A 21,651-nucleotide genomic window follows, 5' to 3' on the forward strand; every position below is an offset into this window, starting at 1 on the left:
GTCTCACAATACCAACATTTTATTATGAGAATTTTCAGAGAACAGATGAAAGACTTGCACAGTGAATACCCATATGCATACCATGGAGGCTGTTTGTTGTGCTCTGGGTTTTGGTTCCAGCCCAGGGCCTTGCACAAGCTAGTCAGCACTCCACCACAGAAGTACAGTCCAGGTCTTTTTATGTTATGTGGAGACAGGGTCTGGCTAGGTTTTCCAGGGTAGCTTCAAACCTGCCTTCCTCCTGCCTCAGTTTCTGAAGTAGCTGGGTTAATGTGTAAGTTTATAACTTTTAAATATCATCTACACGTTAATCCTGAAAGCCAGTCATATTAAAAAGCATCTTTATAGATGTATGATCCACATACCATAGAGTTAATTCATCTTCTTTTAAAATATTTATTTTTAGTTGTATATAGACAGAATGCCTTTATTTCACTTATTTATTTTTATGTGATGCTGAGGATCGAACCCAGTGCTTCATGTATGTGAGGCAAGCACGCTACCACTTGAGCCAAATCCCCAGCCCCGAGTTAATCCATCTTAATCCCACAATTCCATGGTTATGAGTGTGTTCATCACCATAACCATTCTCACCACAACCCTGCCACAATGGTATTGTGGTACCCAATTTGAAGATGTCAGACCCTAGAGGAGACACCACTTTCCCAAAGTTGCAGATATGTGCATGTATCACCATACATGCAGTCTAGAACATGTTCATCCCCTGCACACCCTCCCTCCCTCCAGTCACTCACAACCTGGTCCTAAGGAAACTAATCTGTTTTGTTCCTGTAGATTTCCATGTCTAGAAAATGTGTGGTGTGAATGGAATCATATACTATATGACCTTTTCTGCCTGGCTTATTTCATTTAATGTGTTTTTTTTTTTTTTTTTTAGTTTTTTGGTGCTGAAGATCGAACCCGGGCCGCACGCATGCCAGGTGAATGTGCTACCGCTTGAGCCACATCCCCAGCCCCTGGTTTTTTTGTTTGTTTGTTTGTTTGTTTGTTTTGTTTTTGTTTTTGGTACCAGGGAATAAACTAAACCAAGGGGCCTTAGCCACTAAGCCACATCCTCTGCCCTTTTTATTTTTATTTAGAAACAGGGTCTCACTGAGTTGCTTAGGAGCTTGTAAGTTGCTGAGGCTGGCTTTGAACTCATGATCCTCCTGCCTCAGCCTCCCCACCTGCCAGGGATCAAAAGGGAGTTCCCCTTCAAAGAATAGCCTGACAGTTACAAGAGGCAGCCCGGCCGGTCGAAATAATAAGCTTGCTTTAATTTGATTTTAATCAAGAAAAGACAACTGACTCCAATTAAAATCAAATTAAAGCAAGTTTATTATTTCGACCAGCCGGGGCTGCCTCTTGTAACTGTCAGGCTATTCTTTGAAGGAGAACTCCCTTTTGGTCCCTGGCACTGTCAGGCTATTCTTTGAAGGGGAACTCCCTTTTGGTCCCTGGCACCACCTGTTAGGATCACAGGTGTGGGCCACCTTGCCCAGCTCACTTAAGGTTTTCTTTCTTTTTTTTTTTTTTTTTAAAGAGAGAGTGAGAGAGGAGAGAGAGAGAGAGAGAGAGAGAGAGAGAGAGAGAGAGAAATTTTTTAATATTTATTTTTTAGTTATCGGCGGGCACATCTTTTGTTTGTACATGGTGCTGAGAATCGAACCCGGGCCGCACGCATGCCAGGCGAGCGCGCTACCACTTGAGCCACATCCCCAGCCCCTCACTTAAGGTCTTCAATCTCATCCATAATATAGCAGGTATCAGTACTTCATTTTTTTATTTTTTTTTTTTTTTTTTTTTTAGTTGTAGTTGGACACAATACCTTTGTTTTATTTACTTATTTTTATGTGGTTCTGAGGATCAAACCCAGGACCTCGTACATGCTAAGCGAGCACTCTATGGCTGAGCCACAGTACTTCAGCCCCAGTACTTCATTTCTTTTCATGGTCAAATAGTATTTTATGTATGGATATACTACATTTTGTTCATTCATTTGTCAGTGCGATGGACATTTGAGTTGTTCCTGCACTTTGACTGTTATGAAAAATGCAGTTATAAGCTTCTGATTATGAAACTGTTGTGGAAACCTGTGTATTTATTTCTTGGACACATAACTGGGAGTGGAATCTGTGGGCCATATGGTGAGTCTTTTAACCAAGTAGTTGTAAAAGACAAGCCAGGCACAATAGTGCACGCCTATAATCGCAGTGGCTGAGAAGGCTGAGGCAAGAGGATGGTGAGTTTGAATCAGCCTTAGCAACTCAGAGAAACTCTGACTCAAAATTAAATAAAATACAAAGGGTTGTGGATATAGCCCAATTGTGGAGCATCCCTGGGTTCAATCCCCAGTACCAAAAAAAAAAAAAAAAAAAGTTTTTGAGGCAAGGAGTCCAGAACCAGTGAGTAGAGGTGACAGGCACCGTATTTCACAGTCAGAAAGTGAGAGAAAGAAGCAAGACAGGACCCCACACCTCTGATCCCAAAGCAGGACTCTTTATTCCATGTTCTAGTGATTCCATGGAGCGTCAGTGCCATGCCAGCCTCAACAGCCTCGCAGGCAGGCAAGAGGAAGGAAGGAAGAAACCCAGAATTATTCAGCACCAGCTGCCTCCAGGATTTAGGCTGGACCCTTGGTGTTCCCAGTCTGTGGTGCTCTTACCACAACCCTGCCAAAGAGTGTTCAGTGCTCACTCTGCAAAGTCAGTTGGACACTGAGAGGAAACCCACGCGCCCAAAGTCGCATAGCAAATGAATCCACAGATCTGGACCTAGGTTTGCCATCTTTGAAAACTTACGGTCATTCCATTGAACCATGCTTTCCTCTTCTCATATTTAGTGACCTCAAGGTCCAGTAAACAAATCTTTTTTTTTTTTTTTTTTTTTTTTTTTGTGGTGCTGGGGATTGAACCCAGGGTCTTGTGCATGTTAGGCAAGCACTCTACCAACAGAGCTATCTCCCCAGCCCGTAAACAAATCTTTATTGCAAAAATCCATTTCACTCAGTAACACACACTGGGGCATCTATCTATATGCCTTCTCTGTGGATGCAGAAATGAAATCATTCTGGCTCTCAAGAACAGGAAAGCAGAGAACAAATCTCATTTGACAAAGAGATTCTCAATGAGGAACCACTTAACACCACAGAATGGCAAACATTTAAAAGTTTGTTCAACTAGTCATTGGTATGGATGTTCACAAAGAGGGGGCCTCCAGGCATTGCCAGTGAGAATGTAAATTGGTAGAAATAATTCTAGCTTAATCCTAGCTAACACATGGCACCTACTTTGTATTATACACTATTCCAAACATGTTAAAGATTTCTTCATCATTGTAGCAACCATGTAATGTATAACCTTACCTTTGTAAATTAGGAAACTGAGAGAAAGGGCTACTTATCTATTAGACTCAACAGGTACACACAGTGCCTAGAGCCTATCATACTCTCTTAGGGACTCAAAACATGCTTTTTTTGTTTGTTTGTTTTTGTTTTTGTTTTTGGTACCAGGAATCGAACTCAGGGCCATCTGACCACTGAGCCACATCCCCAGCCCTATTTGGTATTTTATTTCGAGACAGGGTCTCACTGAATTGCTTAGTGTCTCCCTTCTGCTGAAGCTGGCTTTGAACTCAAGGTCCTCCTGCCTAGCCTCCCAAGCCACTAGGATTGCAAATATGCAACACTGCACCAGGCTCACAAACATGGTTTAATTTATTTTTATGTTACAAGAAAATCAGGCATGATGGTGCACATCTGTAGTTCCTGCTACTTGGGAGACAGAGGTCAGGGATCTCTTGAACCCAGAATTTTGAGACAGGACCAGGCAATAAATTGATACCCCATTTCAAAAGCACTCAAAAGAAAAACATAATCCTTTCTCATTTATGTTCATCTGCATACCAATGTAGTCATAAAATATAATTTGTAGGGCTGGGGTTGTAGCTCAGTGGAAGAGCGTTTGCCTAGCATGTATGAGGCACTGGGTTTGATTCTCAGCACCACATTTAAATAACTAAAATAAAGGTCCATCAATAACTAAAAATATTTTTAAAAATATATATAATTTGTAATGTATTTTAGGATCAAAAGGACCAAAAAGACAGTTTCCAGGGCCCATGAAAGTCATAATGCAACCATGGTATTATTAAATGTCTTACCTAAGATTTCCCAGACACTGAGTCATGGACTCATTATATCTCCACCACTGATTCAAATTTCTTGATCCAGTAATTCAACTCCCAGGTGTATAATCTGTATCTTGCAAATTTGGTTGTTGTTGTTTGTGGCACTGGTGATAGAACACAGGGTCTGTGCATTCTAGGCATGCACTTTACCACTGAGCTACAACTGCAACCCCCAGGAGTATTATTAGAGAAAACTCCCTTTGGGTTCCAGAAGACATGAGCAACAACAGTGTGGCAGTGTTGTTTGTAATAATAAAAATTTGGACCAACCCAATGTCCACCAACAGGGACTAGATGAAGGTAATGTAGATGATGTAGGTAAACTAGATGAAGATAATATAACTGTCAGTGGGTGTTGCCAATGAGCAATTAAACTGCATGTATTAATGTAGACATGAAAACAATGCCAAGGCTGGGGGAGTTAGAGTTTGCACTGAAGTTACATAATTTATTATAAAATTTTAAAACATGCAGAACAATTTCATATCTTTGCATACCTGTAGCAAAAATTTTAAAAATACATGCATGAACCTAGTGTGGTGGCACCCACCTGTCATCTCAGCAGCATGGGAGGCTGAGACAGGAGGATCACAAGTTCAAGACCAGCCTCAGCAATTTAGTGAGGCCCTAAGCAACTTAGTGAGACTGTCTCAAAATTACAACAACAAAAAAACCCAATCATGCATGAAAATGATGAATAGTAGATGCAAAATCTAATAACCCCAGACAAGGCAAGAGAAGGAGAATGAATGTTGAGGTACACAGAGGCCTCAGGCTGTATGTGTTTTGTATATTTTAAATGTTTTGTTGAGTATGAAGAATTATGTTATTCTGTATTCTTTCCTATGCAGAAGTAGTTCATAACAAAATAAACATAAGTAAAAGATTTTATGTATCAGTTGAGATAGGTTATGCTGCAGCAATAAATAAGCCCAAAGATCAAAGAAATTAATAAAAGTTTATTTTAAAGGTTACCTAACTGGGACTGTGGTAGAATGTGTGCTTATCATCTTGAGGACCTGGATCTAGGCAGAGTTCGCTACAGGACGATCTTAAAATTCAGTGGCTTGGGGCTGGGGATGTGGCTCAAGTGGTAGCGCGCTGGCCTGGCATGCGTGCGGCCCGGGTTCGATCCTCAGCACCACATACAAACAAAGATGTTGTGTCCACCGAGAACTAAAAAATAAATATTAAAAAAATTCTCTCTCTCACTCTTTCTTTAAAAAAAAAAAAAAAAATCAGTGGCTTAACACAACACATGCTTGCTGTAAACATTATATATCCAAGGCACCAGCTTTGTGTTCATTAGTCACTCTGGAGCCTGGGCTGATGCAAACTTGACTTTGACCAACAATCTCTGCCCAAACCAGTAAGAACGGAAGACTGTGGGTCGCTCTATGGTTCTTCATGTGTACTGAAGGGGTCGCGCAACACTTTCACCTACAAGTCGACGACTACATTTAACTTCAAAGAAAAATGTAACCCTGGGCTGGGGCTAGTGGCAGAGCGCTCGCCTAGCACGCAGGAGGCACTGGGTTCAATCCTTAGCACCACATTAAGGAAATAAATAAAGACATCGTGTCCAACTAAAAAACTAATATATATATATATATATACATATATATATATATATATATTTTTTTTTTTTTCTTTTTTCTTTTTTTTTAAAAAGCAACCTTATCATGTTCCCCGAAGGAACTGCAAACTTGGGAGCGACGGTCATGTTTTGGGTCTCCTGTCCTGCCAAGGAAACACTTGAGCGTCTCACGGTTCTTCTAGGTCTCTTTTTCTCCCAGGGCTGCAGTCCCGTCCAGGAGAAAGGGAATGTCCAGAGAAGTGTAGTGACGAACTTGGGCCGCAGCCAGGAGGCTGGAGGACCGCGAGCGGCGCGAGGAGCCCTGTCCTTGGTGCTGCCGTCGCCCCTGCCCCCGAGCGCGGCTCCCACACAGGCCGGCTTCCTCTCGGCACCCGCGCGGCTGCGGTTCACCAAGACTCGTTCTCGACACCGACTTTGAGAACGCCTTCGATTCACAAACTCCGCACCCGGTGTCCTCACGCCCCGCAGAGAGGGCGACCGCGACAACGACACGAGTTCTTCACCTGCGAGGCTCCCGAGCAAGCCCGGCTCGGCCAGCGCCGTGGAAAGGCCAGTCCGGATGCCTCGCCTGCACGAGCAAGGACCCCGGCCGCCCTCCGCGCCACCCGGCCGCCCTCCGCGCCTCGCCGCCTCTCTCCACCCACGCCGCCTGCCTCCGCGCCGGCCCCGACCCGCAGGCAGAAGAGCGGCCCGAGCCCCGCCCCAGCCACGCCCCTCTCCACCGTGCCGTGCGCCGGCGCAGAACCTCTGACACCACCCCAAGCCCCACCCCCTTGGAGAGCGACCATTGGCCTCCGGGACGGGGCTTGGGCACAAGATGGCCGCTGCGCGCCCGGAGCACCCGAGTCCGAGCTCACCGATCCCAGAGTCGCGATCCCTGGAGCCGCCGGACCTGGTGGGCTCGATGAATGGGCCTGGGCGGGGTGCCTCGAGGCGGGGGAGGTCGCAGGGTAGGGGGCGGGGCCTATGAAGGTTGGCGGGGGTGGAATCAGGACCTGGGGGCGGGGCTTTGGGGGTTTTGCTGGGGCGGGGCCTAAGGAGGCGCCTATGGGATTCGAGGGAGTGGCCTAGAGGAGGCGGGGCCTGGCGACAGGGGTTGTCTGTGGTGCAGGATTGGGTCATGGTGAGGAATCCCAGGGATTCGTTTGCATAATTAGGGTGGTACCTCCATAGGGGCGGGGTCTTCGGGAAATTCTAGGGCTAGTCAACTTGGCTGGAAGGTTGAAAAGGTGACCCTGAAAGAGGAGGGGTAATGACCAGGTCACTATGTAGGGGTGAAAGGATGATTCTGCAAGTGATGCCTCTCAATGCCCATGGGAAGATTTGTGGGGAGAAATGGGTGTCACAGATGACTTGGAACCTCCTCCTTATTCCCCTCATTCAGGACTGGAGAGTAACTGGGGACATTCATTAATTCAACAAACATTTACTGAGCTGCTTGGTCAGGGTCTAAAAGAGGTGACCAAGACAGACAAGGATTGTGTTCTCTTGTAGCTTGCCATCCTGTGAGAGGAGAGAGACTATAAATGAGATTTTTCTTTTTTTTCTTTTTTTTTTTGGTGATACATTCTATAAAGGAAATAAAAAGTGAGCTGATAGAGTGGGGATTGGGGAGCTAAATTTAGATGACAGAAGTCAGCTGGGTGCCGGCTTCTGTTTACATTGGGGTCAGAGAGATAAGCAGGAGTCAGATCAGGGTGGCTACTATATAGAGGGTTTGGGGTTTTAATTGCATTTGGAGCCGTGGGAGGGTTTTGAGTGTAAATGGCTTTTATCTGATTTGCATTTTCAAGAGCCCATTCAGGCTGCTCAAGAGAGGTGGATTATAAGGGGAAGAAGTGGGAACAGATTCCCTCTAGGAGGCTCTTTCAGCTATGGAAGCAGGACAGGGGTTTGAGCTTGGGTGGAGGAGAGGTGGCTGGGTCCTTGATATATTTTAGGCAAGAGAGAAGAGCTGAGGGCATGGGGTGGCATCCTGGGACTTGGTAATGACCTAGAAGGAGAAGGAGCAGTGGCCTGCAGTGAAGCAGACATTTAAGTAAGTGGGGGCTTCTGGGGAGGTCTCCAGGCAGGGTCCACAGGCTCCTTGTTCTTCTCCCCCTACCAGGTCCTGGCACCTGATGATGGCCGCCCCGCCACACCCCCAAGTGACCTCATCGAGATCCAGGTGGTGAAGGTCACAGATACCTCCCTGGTACCAGAGCCACCAGAGCCAGGTTCTTTCCACTGTGCCTTGTGTCCAGCTGCCTTCCGACTGGTCTCCGAGCTGCTGTTCCATGAACATGGCCACCTGGCAGGCGCAGATGGGGGCGGGCAGGGTGGGGACCCAAGCCGGTGTCACGTGTGTGGTCACAGTTGCCCAGGTCCCGCCAGCCTCCGTGCTCACTACAGTTTACACACGGGGGAGCGGCCCTACCGCTGCCCGCTGTGCCCGCGGGCCTTCAAGGCCTTAGCGCCACTGCTCCGGCACCAGCAACGACATGGGCTGGAGCCAGGCACCTCCCGCAGGCCTCCACAAGCCGCAGCAGCTGGAGAGCCAAGCCCAGGGGTGCCGCAGGAGAGGTCAGAGGTGGTGATGGCCGCTGCGGCTGCTGGCGCGGCCGTGGGGAAGCCCTTCGCTTGCAGGTTCTGTGCCAAACCGTTCCGCCGCTCCTCAGACATGCGAGACCACGAGAGGGTGCACACCGGCGAGCGCCCGTATCACTGCGGCATCTGCGGCAAGGGTTTCACGCAGTCCTCGGTGCTGAGCGGCCATGCCCGCATCCACACTGGCGAGCGCCCTTTCCGCTGCACCCTCTGCGATCGCACTTTCAACAATTCCTCCAACTTCCGCAAGCACCAGCGCACCCACTTCCACGGGCCTGGGCCTGGGTTGGGAGACTCTGGGAGCCAGTTGGGCTCACTGGTGGCTGAAGGGTCAGGGAGTGGGTGCGGGACAGATAGCACTCTGGAAGAGGGGCATGGGGAAATGGTGAAGGTGAAGGTGGAAGTTGACCAGTAGGCTGGGAGAGCAGGACTGGGGGTGATAATTCTGGAAGTAGAAGGCAGATTGCAGGGGAGGGTGTGGGCAGAAAGAGACGGGCAGGGCAGGGAGGTAGTGAGCTGCTGGTGTTGGAGCAGGAGAGTACCAAGGTTGTGGACTCCCAGAGATCCACACTGCACCTAAGTGAGAGGCCACAGGAGGGGTAGTGCAGCCCTGTGTGTGCCCAGGTGAACATGATACCGTGGGAAGCATTTCACTGTTTGCATTCTTGTTAGGTTGTCCTTGGGCAAAATGTAGCCTGTAACAGAACCTGGACACTAAAAAAGGGGAGCCAGGGTCAAGTGGAAGGTGGGAAAATCTCATCCACTGTACTGTTCCTGGTCTAGGCCTTCTGCAGAGTGCTGGACTATTTGGGGCTCCCTAAGGTGGACGGTGGTGGAATCTTTTCCTACCTCACTGTATTGCACTGGACTCGAGTTGCCTACAAACCCCCAGGCAGAAGATGTCCACCACTTACTGGCCCCTTTCTGAAGCTTTAGGCTTAGAGCCTGTGGTCCAACACGTCTGCAAAGAAGCCTCAGGCTTCTCTACTTTCCTCCACTCTGAATTTGAAGCAGTTTATTGCCTAGTCCCAGGCAGTCCCAAGGAAGGACTAGCTAAGGGCAGCATGGCCTTCTGGTGGCACTGTGGAATAAGAGGACTTGGAAGCTGGAGGTGGGAAACCTCCAGTCTGTTCCTATTAAAGGACTTGATGAAGGGTTTCTCTTTGTCAGTCTTGTATTTGGGTTGTCTTCTTTGAGGAAGTGGGGGAGCAGGGCCATGTTGTGGTCTTCTATAAACATTAAAGTTGCACTGTACCACTTTCCAAGCCTGTGTTCTCATCTTTAGAATACAATTGAATAGGTACTGGCTGTTCAGACCTTTTATTTCTATGTGGGAGAAGGGTTCAGGAAGGCTGGCACAATGTAGGGATCCTGCAGCTGGCACACTTGCTTACTCCCTGATATGCTCAGGAGACAATAAACCACTAGTGTCAGTCCCAATCAACCAGCACAAGACTGCCTGCAGATGAGTTAACAAAACTGACCCATTTCCCCAAGAAAACACTTGTTCTCCCCATCTCAGGAACCTGGACAGGTTCCTGTGGTCTTGCTCCGTCACCTAATCCCTTATCAGTCTTCCCATGTTGCACATTTAAGTGTCTTTGACATCTGAATACTTCATCATCACTATTCTTGTAGACCAAGCCAACAGTGACCTCACATCTGGATAACTGCACAGCAGCCCAGCTGAGGCCCTGCCTTCTCCATTCTCCAACATTGGAGCCACTTGTATACTTGACACCAATCCACAGCTCCTTGTGACTTTTGAGAAGGGATCACAAATGTAAATATCTTCGAGAGCTGCTTGGCCAGATTTAAAGGCAAAAGTATCTGTGAGGTGAAACATGGCAACTGACACTTGGGCTCAGTGTTGGCATTCAACAAGGAGTGGTGGGATTGAGAGCAAATGGAGCATTTACATTCACACCTCAGGAGAAGGTAATGACACTCAGTGCCAACAGGGATGCAGATTGGGTTTGATAGATTCTTCAGATTTTCAGATGTTTCATTAGTTAACATTATGTAAAATCAAAGGATTTTACATAAAATCCTTAGATTCCACAATGTTGCTAACTAAGCCAAGCCCAGGGCCTTGAGCATGCTATCCAAGGGGTCTACCACTGAGCTACATCCCAACCATTCAAAGTTTTTGTTTTTGTTTTTTAATGCACAAACTAAATGGTTTGAATTGCTTCCAGACTGGCTGCTGATAGTTTTCAGCCTTTAGCCTAAAGAACTTCCCAACTGTACAGTTTAGAATTCAAGCCCCTTCAGGATCCAGCCACACACCCACTCCAATCTCCAGCTATATTAGATCTTAAATTCTCCAGAATGGCTGGATTTAGTTGGATACACCTCATCCTCTTCCTGGGATTATTTGCCCATGTTTTTACCTGGCAAGCTCTTGTTGCTTTATGCCACTGTCCAGGCCTCACCCTCCTTTCAAGGAAGCTTTTCTAACACTTGCCCCAGTCTGGTCAGGTGACTACTCCATGCTCCCTCAGTCTTCAGTGACACTTCCACTTCCACTTGACCTTCGAGCCCTGGAGCTCTGCTGTAGGCTGTTTCATGGTAGGTCTGCAGCATGAGGACTTGGCACACTGGGTTGCTGCCTTCTTGTGGGTCACACTAGACCTGCCCAGACAGTGTCCCCTGTTTCATCTTCAAGTTTCAGTATTAAAGTACCCTGAGATGAGTCCCAATTCTACCATAAATTTCCCAGGTGTCCTTGGAGCTCATTTGTTCTCCAGGACACCATGCTCCTCTTCTGACAAGTGGGATGACTATAAACTTGTACTGCAGGACATACATCACACAGTTCTGTGATGTATGAAAATGAGAGTTGCATCAGTTGATTTTTGTTTGTTTTTTGGTACTGGGGGTTGACAAACCCAGAGGTACTTTACCATTGAACTACATCCCCATCCCTTTTTATATTTTGTTGAGACAGGTCTCACTAAGTTGCCCAGGCCAGACTTGAACTTGTCATCCTCCTGCCTCAGACTCCCAAGTTGCTGGAATTACAGGCATGTACCACCATGGATCTCTGAAAGGGCTTTCTAAACCCCAAGTCATTATCCTGGAGAAGCAGGTGCTACTAGTGAGCTGTAAATTGAGTCCACATGAGGCTGTGATATGCCTGACAGGAGTTCTCTAGTCTTCTGAAGGGTGAGGGCCATGTCTAACTCACCCAGCGCCCCAGCTTGGGACCTGAAAGACAGGGGCTTCAAGAAATAGTGGCAAGTGAGCAAACACTGAAAGTGCCATGCAGGGCAGTCTGCACCCCTAGCCAGCTCTTGACAGGAGAAACCTACCTGTTTTGCTCACTTCCATTGGCCCAACCAGTGGGCCAATGTGGAATGTGGCCAAACCTTAGCGAATACCAGATGAAACACAGTTTGTAAGGCAGAGGGTGCCTGGGAATCACAATTCCCAAGGAAACAAAAGTCCTCAGCCTTGCATCTCGCCAACACTTAACCCCCACTCTCCCTGAGATCTGAAGATAAACTTCAACCACCCGGTTGATAAGATTTATTGTCCTCTGCTCTGTACAAGCTTCGTCTGCCACCCCACCCCCACCCCACCATCCAAGAGCACCCAGACCCCCCCTTGTGCCCTCCCAACTCAGCTCATATCTGCTGTCCAGCCAGATTCCAAAGGGGAGGCAGTTCAGATTAATCTCCACCAAAGAGCTCCCAGGGCAGAATGCTGCTGGGGGTGGCTAGTGAGGGTTACAAAAGAGGGTTGGACAGAGGGTTCAGTTCAGTGTCTGACAGAATGAGGGGAGGTCCAGAGATCCAGGATGGGAGTGATTCAGTCTTGATTTGTAGGGCATGTGCCCTGAAGGAGACTCAAACATCTGTAGTTCAGGACAGGTGACAGCAAGGAGGGGGAAGAGTCTGATCAGCAGCCCTAGGAGGGAGGAGTCAAGAAGGGACATCTGATTGGAGTGGCAGATAAAACTCTGGGGTCAGGCATCCTTCCCCAGGGCTCCTGCCCCTGCTCCAGGGCCCCCCAGGCCCTCGGCCTTGTGCACCAGACGGTGTTTCTTCAGGCCATAGGTGTTGGCGAAGCCCTCCCCACAGGAGGAGCAGCGAAAGGGCCTGCCACCCTGGTGGGCGGCCAAGTGCTTACGGAAGTAGCCGGGATCCTTGAAGGCCTTGAGGCAAGCGGGACAGCGTAGCTCGGGCCGCGGGGGCTCATGGGCGCGCTGGTGGCGCAGCACAGAGCTCAAGTAAAAGAAGCCCTTGCCACAGTGCTCACAGCGGTAGGCGCGCTCGCCCAAGTGTAGCCGCTGGTGCTCCAGCAGGTTGGAGCGGTAGCGGAAGGTCTTGCCACAGGCCCCGCAGCGCTGGGGCCGAGCCACCGCGTGCAGCCGCCGATGCTCTGCCAGACTAGACGATTGTGCAAAGCGCTTGGCGCACACGCCACATTTGAAAGCCCGCTCACCGGTGTGCACCACGCGGTGCTGCCGCAGGTACCATGAGCGCAGGAAACCTCTGCCACACACACCACAGCGATAGGGCCGCTGCTCTGTGTGGCATCGCTGGTGGCGCATCAGCAAAGCTGCCTCCCAGAAGCGCTTCCCACACACCGGACAGCGGAAACCCCGCTTCTGCCGATGGCTGCGGCGGTGCAGGAGCAAGTCATAGGCGCCCGCGAAGCTCTGGCCACAGAGGCCACAGCCCAGGGTCCGCCGCACCAGGTGCACGTACTTATGAGTCACTAGGCCCAGGAAATGCTTGAAACTCTGGCCGCACGTGGCACAGCTAAAGCGTTCAGGACCCGAACTGGCACCTCCACCGGCCCCGGCTACTGCAGCCCCACCAGCGTCCTCGCCCCCAGACACTCCTGCTAACGCTGCCACAGCCGCCCCTACTTCTCCCGCCAGCCCGTTGTCCAGCACACTGGCCGCATCAGTGGCGCTGGAGCCATCAGGGGGTTGGGAGCCACCCGGCGTGGGTGCGAGCAGGCGTTCTGGGGCAGCCTGGTGGACCAGCTTGTGCCACATGAGGTTCTCGATGAAGCCAAAGGTCTTGCCGCAGGCGTCGCAGCCGTACGGCTTCTCAGACATGTGGGCTTCCTTGTGGCTCATGACGTGGAAGAGATCTGGGAAGTGTTCTCCGCAGTCTGAGCAGGCGTAACTTAGCCCATCCGTGGGCCCCCCAGACGCGGCGGAAGCCCCAGGCCCACAGGCTCCTGTCGCACCCTGGGTGGTGGGGAGGCCAGTGGCCCCGGCCAGGGCACAGGGCAGCTGCAGCCGGTGAACCTGGCGGTGACGGGTAAGGCTCTGTGGGTAGCCGAAGACTTTGCCACAGAGCTCGCACTTGTAGGGCCGCTCGCGGGTGTGCACCACGTGATGCTTGCTCAGGTGGAAGGACTCGCGGAACCTCTTCCCGCACACCGGGCACTGGTGGGGCTTCTCTCCAGTGTGAATGCGCTCATGGCGCTTCAGGGTCTCCCGGCGCCCAAAGCCACGCCCGCAGATGCCGCAGCAGAAAGTCTTTCCTGGGACACCGGCGCCAGAGCTTCCAGCCCCGCTGGTCCCTGCCCCACCAAGCAACAGCGGATGGGCACCCAGGAGTGGGACTGGCACGGCGCCATATACCACTGCCGCTGCGGCCGCTGCGGCCTTTTCGCTGTCTGTGGTGGGTGGGTCCGGGGGCAGGAGGTAGGGGCCAGGGGGAAAGGTGGGTGGGGGCTGCGGGACAGAAGCAGCGCCGTCCTTGGATGCCTCTGAAGCCGCAGGCTGGGCATGGGCAGCCTTGTGCCGGAGTAGGCTCTGCGGCGCTGAGTAGGACTTGCCACACAGGTCGCAAGGGTACACGGGCCGAGGGCTCCCCGCCCCCGCGTGGGCCGCCTGGTGCTTGAGGAGGTAGGAGGCATCCCGGAAGGCCTTGCCGCAAATGCCGCAGGGGAGGCGCAGGAGGTCTGCGGAGTGCGTCTTCACGTGCCGCTTGAGGCTCTCCCTCCGGTTGAAGCTCTTGCTGCACACGGAGCAGGAGAAGGGCTTCTCGCCCGTATGGATGATCTGGTGCTGGTGAAGGTGGCTGGGCTTCTTGAACACCTTCCAGCAGAGTGGGCAGGCAAATGGGCCCTCACCACCTGCAGTGGACGGAGGGGGCACGCCAACGCCTGCAGGGGCAGTGGGGGCGGTGTTGGCATCCCCAGAGGTGGCAGGCGCGGAAGGTGTGGCTGGGGGGCCAGAGGAAACCGTGGTGGGGACAGCAGCCGCCGCACTGGCTGTGGGGACTGGGAGACCCAGTTGAGGGAGTGGGGGTCCGGGCTGTGGTGGACCCCCGGCAGCTGGTGGCACATCCTTGTGACAGCGGCGATGGCGTATGAGGCTGGAGACATGGTTGTAGGTGCGGCCACAGACGCCGCATTCGTAAGGCCTCTCCCCGGAGTGGACTAGCATGTGCTGCACCAGGTGCGAGGACTGCTTGAAGGACTTCTGGCACACACCGCAGGGGAAGCGCCTCTCCATCAGGTATTTCAGCCTCCGGAAGTAGCCCTTGTCATCCTTGGTTGGGTCGCAGGCCGCCCCTGCGGCGGGTCCTGGTGGGGTCTGCGAGGGGGCTGGAAGTGGCCCTGGTGCACCTGTTGGAGCACCCAGCCCAGGTGCTACCCCCGGCCCAGAAGCTGGCCCTCCTCGTTTCAGGTTTCCAAACAGGTGCTGGTGTCCCGAGAGGTCGACGATACCCCACTGTGGGGCAGGGAAGGCAGCGTCAAAGAGCGGAGGCGGAGGGGCCCCAAAAGCGGGTGGCAGGGGCGGATCTGGCTTCTTGGCTTGGGAAGAGGACGACGATGAGGAGGAGGACGACGAGGAGGAGGAAGAGGAGGAGGAGGAGGAGGAGGAGGAGGAGGAAGGAGCCTCAGCCTTGGGTTTGAAAGTAGATTGGGGTGGGTAGTCATATTGGGGAGGTGGGGGCTGGGGCGGAGGCTGAGGTAGGGGCCCAGGGGCACAGGGCAGGGCTGCCACGGCCTTGGCATGCTCCCCATACAGTTCCATGGGCTCGAAGCGCTGGTGGTTGAGGAATTCCAAGAAGTCAAATGGGTAGCTCTGGAAATGAACCCCGTCCTCGCCCCCGATGCCGCTGCTCCCACCACCCCCGGCGCTGCTGCCTGCCGGGTTTGCCTCCATTTCTGGCAGATGGGGAGAAGGGAGACCCTGTAAAGAGGAGGATTGGGCTGAGGAAAGGCAGCAGGCCCCTTGCCAGCAAAGGGAGCTGTGTATCCAGCCTCTTGTCCCCCAACTTTCCCTCTCACTGCACCAGCCCCGGTCCTCCCCTCCCTTTCCCACTTCCCTCATCTCTCCCCAGCTTTTTCAGGGACCTCACATACCTCCCAGTCCATCTCCAGATCCTCCCCCTCACCACCTGCAAGTCCATTCTCTCCTTCTCAGTCTAGCTCCCCTGGCACTGGGGGAGCCTCTGATCTCAGTTCTAAGACTCTCTGTCACCTCGGGTTCCACTTTCTGTTCTCAGTCCCCTCGGGACTTGCTTGCCTCTGTAAAATGAGGGTAACAGCAGCTCTGTCAGAGTGATTCAGAGAGTGGGCTCCGGAGCGAGAATGCCAGGTTCAAATCTAAGCCCTGCCACTTTCTAACTAAGCGACCACTTCATCTCCAAAGGGGGAAGAAGAGCATTTCCCTAGGCCACAGGGCAGTTATGAGGACGCAGTGTTGGCACGTGGAAGCTCTCGAGGTAAAGTGCTGCTGGCATGAATGGAAAGTATCACCATGTGTCCTTACTGCTACTGCTTCTAGGAGTAGAAAAGGGAAGTCAGGAGAAGGCAAGAGAACAGGAAGAGCCGGTCCTGGGGAAGGGGCTCTCCAGGAATTCAAGGTGGGAAGAAGCGTCTGCTTGCAAGGGTGCTGGTGTTTCTGGAGGACAGCCTGATCCAGACAGCACCTCACAGGCCCTGCGACTGGGAAGACAAGGGGGTCTAATGCCATCTGCTGGGGTCCACACTTTCTCCATGTTTAAAACAGGGCTGGAAGTCCTGAACTGCAGGGGGACTGAAGAGGCGACACAGCACATAATGGAACACATCTGTCCCCTGAGCTTTGCACACAGCCCTGATGACATCACACACCTGGGGGAGCTCAAGCAAGCACTCCCAACATCTGCCTAGGAGTACTTAACGTCCCAGACTGCAGCTGTCCTGTCTGAACAGTCGCCCCAGCACTGTCTCCTGCAGTTGCTCTCTGAGTTCTCAGGACCCAGCCAGCCTTTGAGCCAATAAGAGAGGTGCCCATGGGGTCTGCTACATGCCCATCATCCCTACCCTTGGGGCCTGGCTCAGTGTCCAGCCCACTTTAGGAACCTAGGGGCCTCCTAAGACACAGACCCTCATCCTTTGTCAGCATGGCAGGTTCTCTCCTCCCACAGGTAAAAGGTGAGTGCCTCCTCCACCCCCTGTCCACCGGAGTTCGATATTTTTATCTCCAGCTCTGAGTGTCCTTGTCCTTGGACAAGGCTTGACATCCCATGCCCTTCATACTTTCTCCATTTAATCTCTCTCCAGAAGGAGCAAAGGCAGAACCTAGGTCGGGCCCCAGGGGTTAGGAGAAAACACTCAGTGCAGGAATGCTGGGCTTAGGGGAGCAACTTGGGGTGGTGGGAAGGTGGACATTACCTGTTACTAACAGCTGTGGCTGGCTGGCATTTCCACAGGCTGCCCACCTTTCTGAGCACATTGTCCTGTTAACTCACTGAATCGCACCAAAACTGAGATGGGATATTTGTTCTCTTCATTGAAAAGGTGAGAAAATAGAGGCACAGAGGGGCCAAGTGACTTGCTCAAGGTCATAGAGCAACAGTCTATAAGGGAGCAACTGGCCTGAGCAGCTAGAAGCTGTGTCCTGGGAGTGGAGGCAGGAGTCTTATTCCCTCTTATTCCACATCCTTCTGGGTATGAGGGAGGTCTGCACAAGGAACCTGGTAGGAGGGGGTGTTGGCTACTATCTTGGGAAAAAAAAAAAAAATCAACATGGATCTTTCCTTCTGCCTGGAATATTCTTCCTCAGAGCCTCCTTCTGGTGGCATTCCCAGGCCACCATCCCACTCTTCTCTACATCCCAGTCACTGCCACTGGCTGGTGATGTCCTCCTCGCTGTGTGTTTACTGTCTGCTCTCACTGAGAGCGCAGACCTGGCCTACCTTGTTCCCTAATGTGACCCCAGGACCCAGCACAGCACTGCATGGACACTGGGTCGGCACCTGACAAATACTTGCTGATATGTAGAAATTAAACCCCTTCCAAAATCTCCAAAGGGTCCATGAAGAAATCACAAGGGAAATTTGAAAATGCTTTCTGCAATGAATGAAAACAAAACCATAACACTCCAAAGCTGAAGAAATGCAGCCGAAGCAGTGCCCAGAGGGACAGGACCGCCGCGAGCGCCCGAGCTGATGAAGCTCTGTGGAGCGAGCAGGTGCAGGCCAAGCTGACTGCTCCCCAGGGAGCAGACAGCAGGCTCTGGGAACAGTGCTGTGGCACAGAGGGCAAGGTGGGCAGGTGCGGGGGCAGGGGGGGTTAGTGGGGAGAGAACGGTCAGTCTCAAGATGACTTCCAGTGGGAAATAAGATACTTCCTCTTTCTGAGGACTCAGTGAGCTTCACATTGTCTTTCTGAGGGGAAATGTGTCACAGAAGGGCTTTATGCAGAGAGGCATACTGGGGAGAGAGGTCCCACAGTGAAAGCTGTGACCGCTCACATCCACATTGGCCCAGTTTGATGTGTACCATGTCCTTAGTGCCTCACAACAGTCTCGAGCCATTCTTGGTCCCATCTGCTAAGTGGGGATCTGAGGAGCTGAGTTATTCCCCCAAGGTCACATAGCCAGTAAGAGGGAAACCAGGTTCTTGATTCTAGTTCTTTCTGTTGTCAGGACCTATGAGTTATTCAGCTGCAACACACCAGCTCATGATGAAATTCCAGCCTGTTGTTATCTAACAGTGATGCACAGAGGCACGGAGCCCTGGGTAAGAGCCTCCCACCAAGCCAAGCACTCTTCTAAACCCTCCTCCCAAACACCCTATGAGACAAGTTAAATTAATTTGGTGGTTTTTTCCTTCTGGTACTGGGAAATGAACCGGGGCACTCTACCAATGAGCTGCATCCCCAGCCTCCCCCACCATTTCCACTTTTAAATTTTGAGACAGAGTCTAAGTTGCCCAGGCTGGCCCAGAATTTGGGACCTACTGCCTCATCATCCAGGGTTGATGGGATTACAGGTGTGCGCCTCCATGCCCAGATGGTTACACTTATTGACTCTGAAATACAAAGGAAGTAACTAAGAAAGTAACCAAGAGGTAAATTAGTCTCCCAACATCACACAGCAGGTGTGACTCCCTACATAAGCCTTCAGTATTTTACCTTCTGAGACAACGGTGGAGCCCCCATTCCATTGTATACTGGAGGCATGATCTGCTTCACCCACCTCCCTGCCACCTAATCTCAATCTCTTGGGTGGACCCAATCCATGGTAAGCCACTGACATTTGTTAACTCTATTGTTTGTTGACTCATGTGACTTGTCTCAACTTCACAACAAACTCATAAACATTACTATTCCCATTTAAAGATAGGACTAGAGTCAAACCATGACCTTCTTCTAATCAAAACCCTACAGTGATTCTACTCAGAGCACAACTGAGACCTTAGGATGACCTCCACCTCCCCCACAGACCCCCACAGACACCAGTGTGTCCACTCCACCCATGCCCAGGGCTGCTGCCTTGCCCAAAGTGCTCTGACTCCTTCTCTCACCTCCTTCCTGTCTGCTCCACTTTGTCTTCTCAAACTGGCTCTTGGTGACCACTGTAGCCCACGGCCAGGCCCACATCCCCACTGCTTCATCTCCCTCCATACCACTCACCATCACCTAATGCTCCACACGTTCTGTCAGCCTGTCTTGTTTTGCTGGTCTCCCTCTCCAGAGAGAGTGGTTTTTGTTTTGTTTTTTTTCAATATTTTGTTGTTTTCAGTACTGGGAATTGAACCCAGGGCCTTGCGCATGTAAGGCAACTGCTCTAACCACCTGTGACAACCCTAGCCCTTTTAAAAAAAATGTTTTTGTATAAAGGCAGGATCTGGCTAAGTTGCTCACAATGGCCTCAAATTTAAAATCCTCCTGCCTCAGCCTTCCAAGTAGCTGGGATCATAAGCTGGTGCCACTGCAGAGGCGGAAAAAAAAAAAAAAAAAAAAAACAACGGGGGTGGCAGATACTGGAAAATGAACCCTGGGGTGCTTTACCACTGAACTACAACCCCAATCCTTTTTAATTTTTGAGACAGGTTCTCACCAAGTTGCTTAAAACCTTGCTAAGTTGCTGAGGCTGGCCTTGAACTTGCAATCCTCCTGCTTCAGCCTCCTAAGTCACTGAGATAATAGGCACCAAACCCAGCTCAGAAGCAATGTTTACATTTTGTTCACTACTCTGTTCTCAGGACCAACAAGAGTGCCTGGCTTGATAAGTACTCATTGATTAAATTAACGAAGGAGGAGAAGAGAGAAAGTGACTGAAGAGAGAAAGTGCTTTAAGTTATGAGCCCTAGTAGCCCCTCTTAATCATTTGCTCCTGGGGAGAGGGTGTTAAAAGTAGCCCTGTGGTGGGCTACAGTTGTCAAGAGGAGTGGAATTTACACCCAAATCTAACTTTTTGTCCTATGGCTTATTGGAGAGTGAGAGAATCTTGGGTGAGGTCTTCCTAAAACCCCAGCCCTATAACTCTGTCTCCTTAGCCCACTATATGACTTTGTATTTCTCTGGATTTTGATTTTTAGTTGTCTGCCCTCTTGACAGCATATCCAGTCCACATGGACTGGGATTTTTGCCTGTTTTGTTCTTGTGGCATTTCTAGGGTGAAGTGGGCACTCATAAAATAGCTGCAAGTATGTGTGTGTGAACAAATGAATGAAGTGCCTTCCGGGCTTGGGCCAGAAGAGGTGTCCTAGGCTCTCTGCCATCAGCCTTCCCTCCAACACTGTTCCTTTCAATTTTCATGCTTCACCCTCACCAGCCTCCTCCGCTGCTCCTCTACTCACCGTGGTCACAGTGCCCTGTCCCCCCTGGCTGTTTACCAAGATCTTTGCCTTGCTAAATTACCTCTCATGATTCAGGTTTCACTTCTGAAGAGGCTCACCAGCCTCCTGGAGAGCCAGCATTATACTGCTTATTTGTTTTCTTGTTTCTGATCTGCCTTAATTAAACTTTAAAATTTCATAAGATGGAAAACTGCACCTCTCTCCTTCCCAACTATATGCCCTGGACCTGGAAGGGTGAATAGTCACTCCATGAACAACAAATGTCTACAGAAAGAAGTGTGTTGCACGCTGGTGGAGCCAGGAAACCTTCCCTAGGAAGTCCAGGGAAGTGTCATGCAAACTGGCTGCAAGTGACTACAGAACTGGTTAAGGCTAGGGGAAGGAGAGCATTCTAAGAATGTCCCACTGCTGAGCTCTGTTCTAGAGCAGAAGTACTGAAGGCAGAGGAGGCCAGGATGAAGGCAGGAGCAGAGTCTGGCGCTAAGCAGACAGGTTTTTCTGCTGGGGGCCTGGGGGGGGGGGGGGCAGGAGGGAAGATGTGGGTATTAAAGGGGAACGCTAGAGGGAGCTGTTCGTTGAGGGGTGTGTTTAAAAGGGGTATTCCTGAGCGGAATTAAGGAGGGGTTACATGGGTAAATAGCATTTTGATCAGAATAGAAAACATTTTTACGACAAAAGGGGCTCTGGGAGTGGAATGTATGTAATCATCGTTAGTGGGGGACAGTTATGTCGCAAAGCACGAATGCAGCCCTCTTCGGAGGCAGTACTTTAGGGTTCACGAGCCACTGCACTAAAAGAGGAGCAATGCTGGTGGCATCGGGGAATTGCCCTGCAAAAGAGGCAATGACTGTGAACTATGTGAAAGAGATCCTAGAGAAAGCATTGGTGGGGGGCCTGGCAGGTGAGGGGACCGTCACGAATGAAGGCGCTCTGGCAGCCGTCCGAGCAGGGGGCGTTCATGCGGGACACATCTGGAGCGGCCTTTTGGAGAGCAGTGTGTGTGGGGAGGCCCTGGCTAGCGCCCGGCAGAGAAGCACTGACGTTCTGGGGGGGGGTCCTGAGGACCGCTGCAGTCCAGGGCGGAGCCCCCCGCCCCCGCCGCCCGGGCCCCCGGGCCGCGCGCCCGTCACTCACCGGCGCCGGGGTCTCCGCCGGGAGGAGGCCGAGAAGGCGGAGGAGGCTCCGCCGCTCCGGGGAGACCCGAGGGCCCTACCGGAAGTGCCGCCC

General features: G+C 51.3%; 2 protein-coding genes across 6 annotated transcripts; one reads left to right on the forward strand and one right to left on the reverse strand.

Moving 5' to 3' along the window:
• Window positions 1-6,572: 6,572 nt before the first annotated feature.
• On the forward strand, window positions 6,573-9,636 carry Znf784 (zinc finger protein 784). The gene is made up of 2 exons (XM_076839113.2): window positions 6,573-6,680; window positions 7,893-9,636. Exons 1-2 carry the CDS (start codon window positions 6,603-6,605, stop codon window positions 8,784-8,786), a joined length of 972 nt encoding a protein of 323 aa, XP_076695228.1. The 5' UTR covers window positions 6,573-6,602; the 3' UTR covers window positions 8,787-9,636.
• A 2,353-nt stretch (window positions 9,637-11,989) lies between these two features.
• Window positions 11,990-21,651, reverse strand: Znf865 (zinc finger protein 865). Of its 5 annotated transcripts, none has more exons than XM_076837996.2 (3): window positions 21,559-21,651; window positions 15,716-15,880; window positions 11,990-15,542 (listed from the first exon to the last, which is right to left on the reverse strand). In XM_076837996.2, exons 2-3 carry the CDS (start codon window positions 15,725-15,727, stop codon window positions 12,342-12,344), a joined length of 3,213 nt encoding a protein of 1,070 aa, XP_076694111.1. In that variant the 5' UTR covers window positions 15,728-15,880; window positions 21,559-21,651; the 3' UTR covers window positions 11,990-12,341. The 5 variants fall into 5 exon arrangements, with proteins under 5 accessions (XP_076694111.1, XP_076694110.1, XP_076694109.1 ...); XM_076837995.2 differs by having other exon boundaries at window positions 15,716-16,135; XM_076837994.2 differs by having other exon boundaries at window positions 15,716-17,336; window positions 21,559-21,648.

This window comes from Callospermophilus lateralis, chromosome 18 (assembly GCF_048772815.1).
Source record: "Callospermophilus lateralis isolate mCalLat2 chromosome 18, mCalLat2.hap1, whole genome shotgun sequence".
Classification (NCBI taxonomy): domain Eukaryota; kingdom Metazoa; phylum Chordata; class Mammalia; order Rodentia; family Sciuridae; genus Callospermophilus; species Callospermophilus lateralis.

Bases quoted from the DNA above. Each gene is read 5' to 3' on its own strand.
- Znf784 (XM_076839113.2), top strand. From the start codon at position 6,603: ATGGCCGCTGCGCGCCCGGAGCACCCGAGTCCGAGCTCACCGATCCCA. The intron at 6,681-7,892 runs GTGGGCTCGATG...TCCCCCTACCAG, and splicing joins CCCTGGAGCCGCCGGACCTG to GTCCTGGCACCTGATGATGG.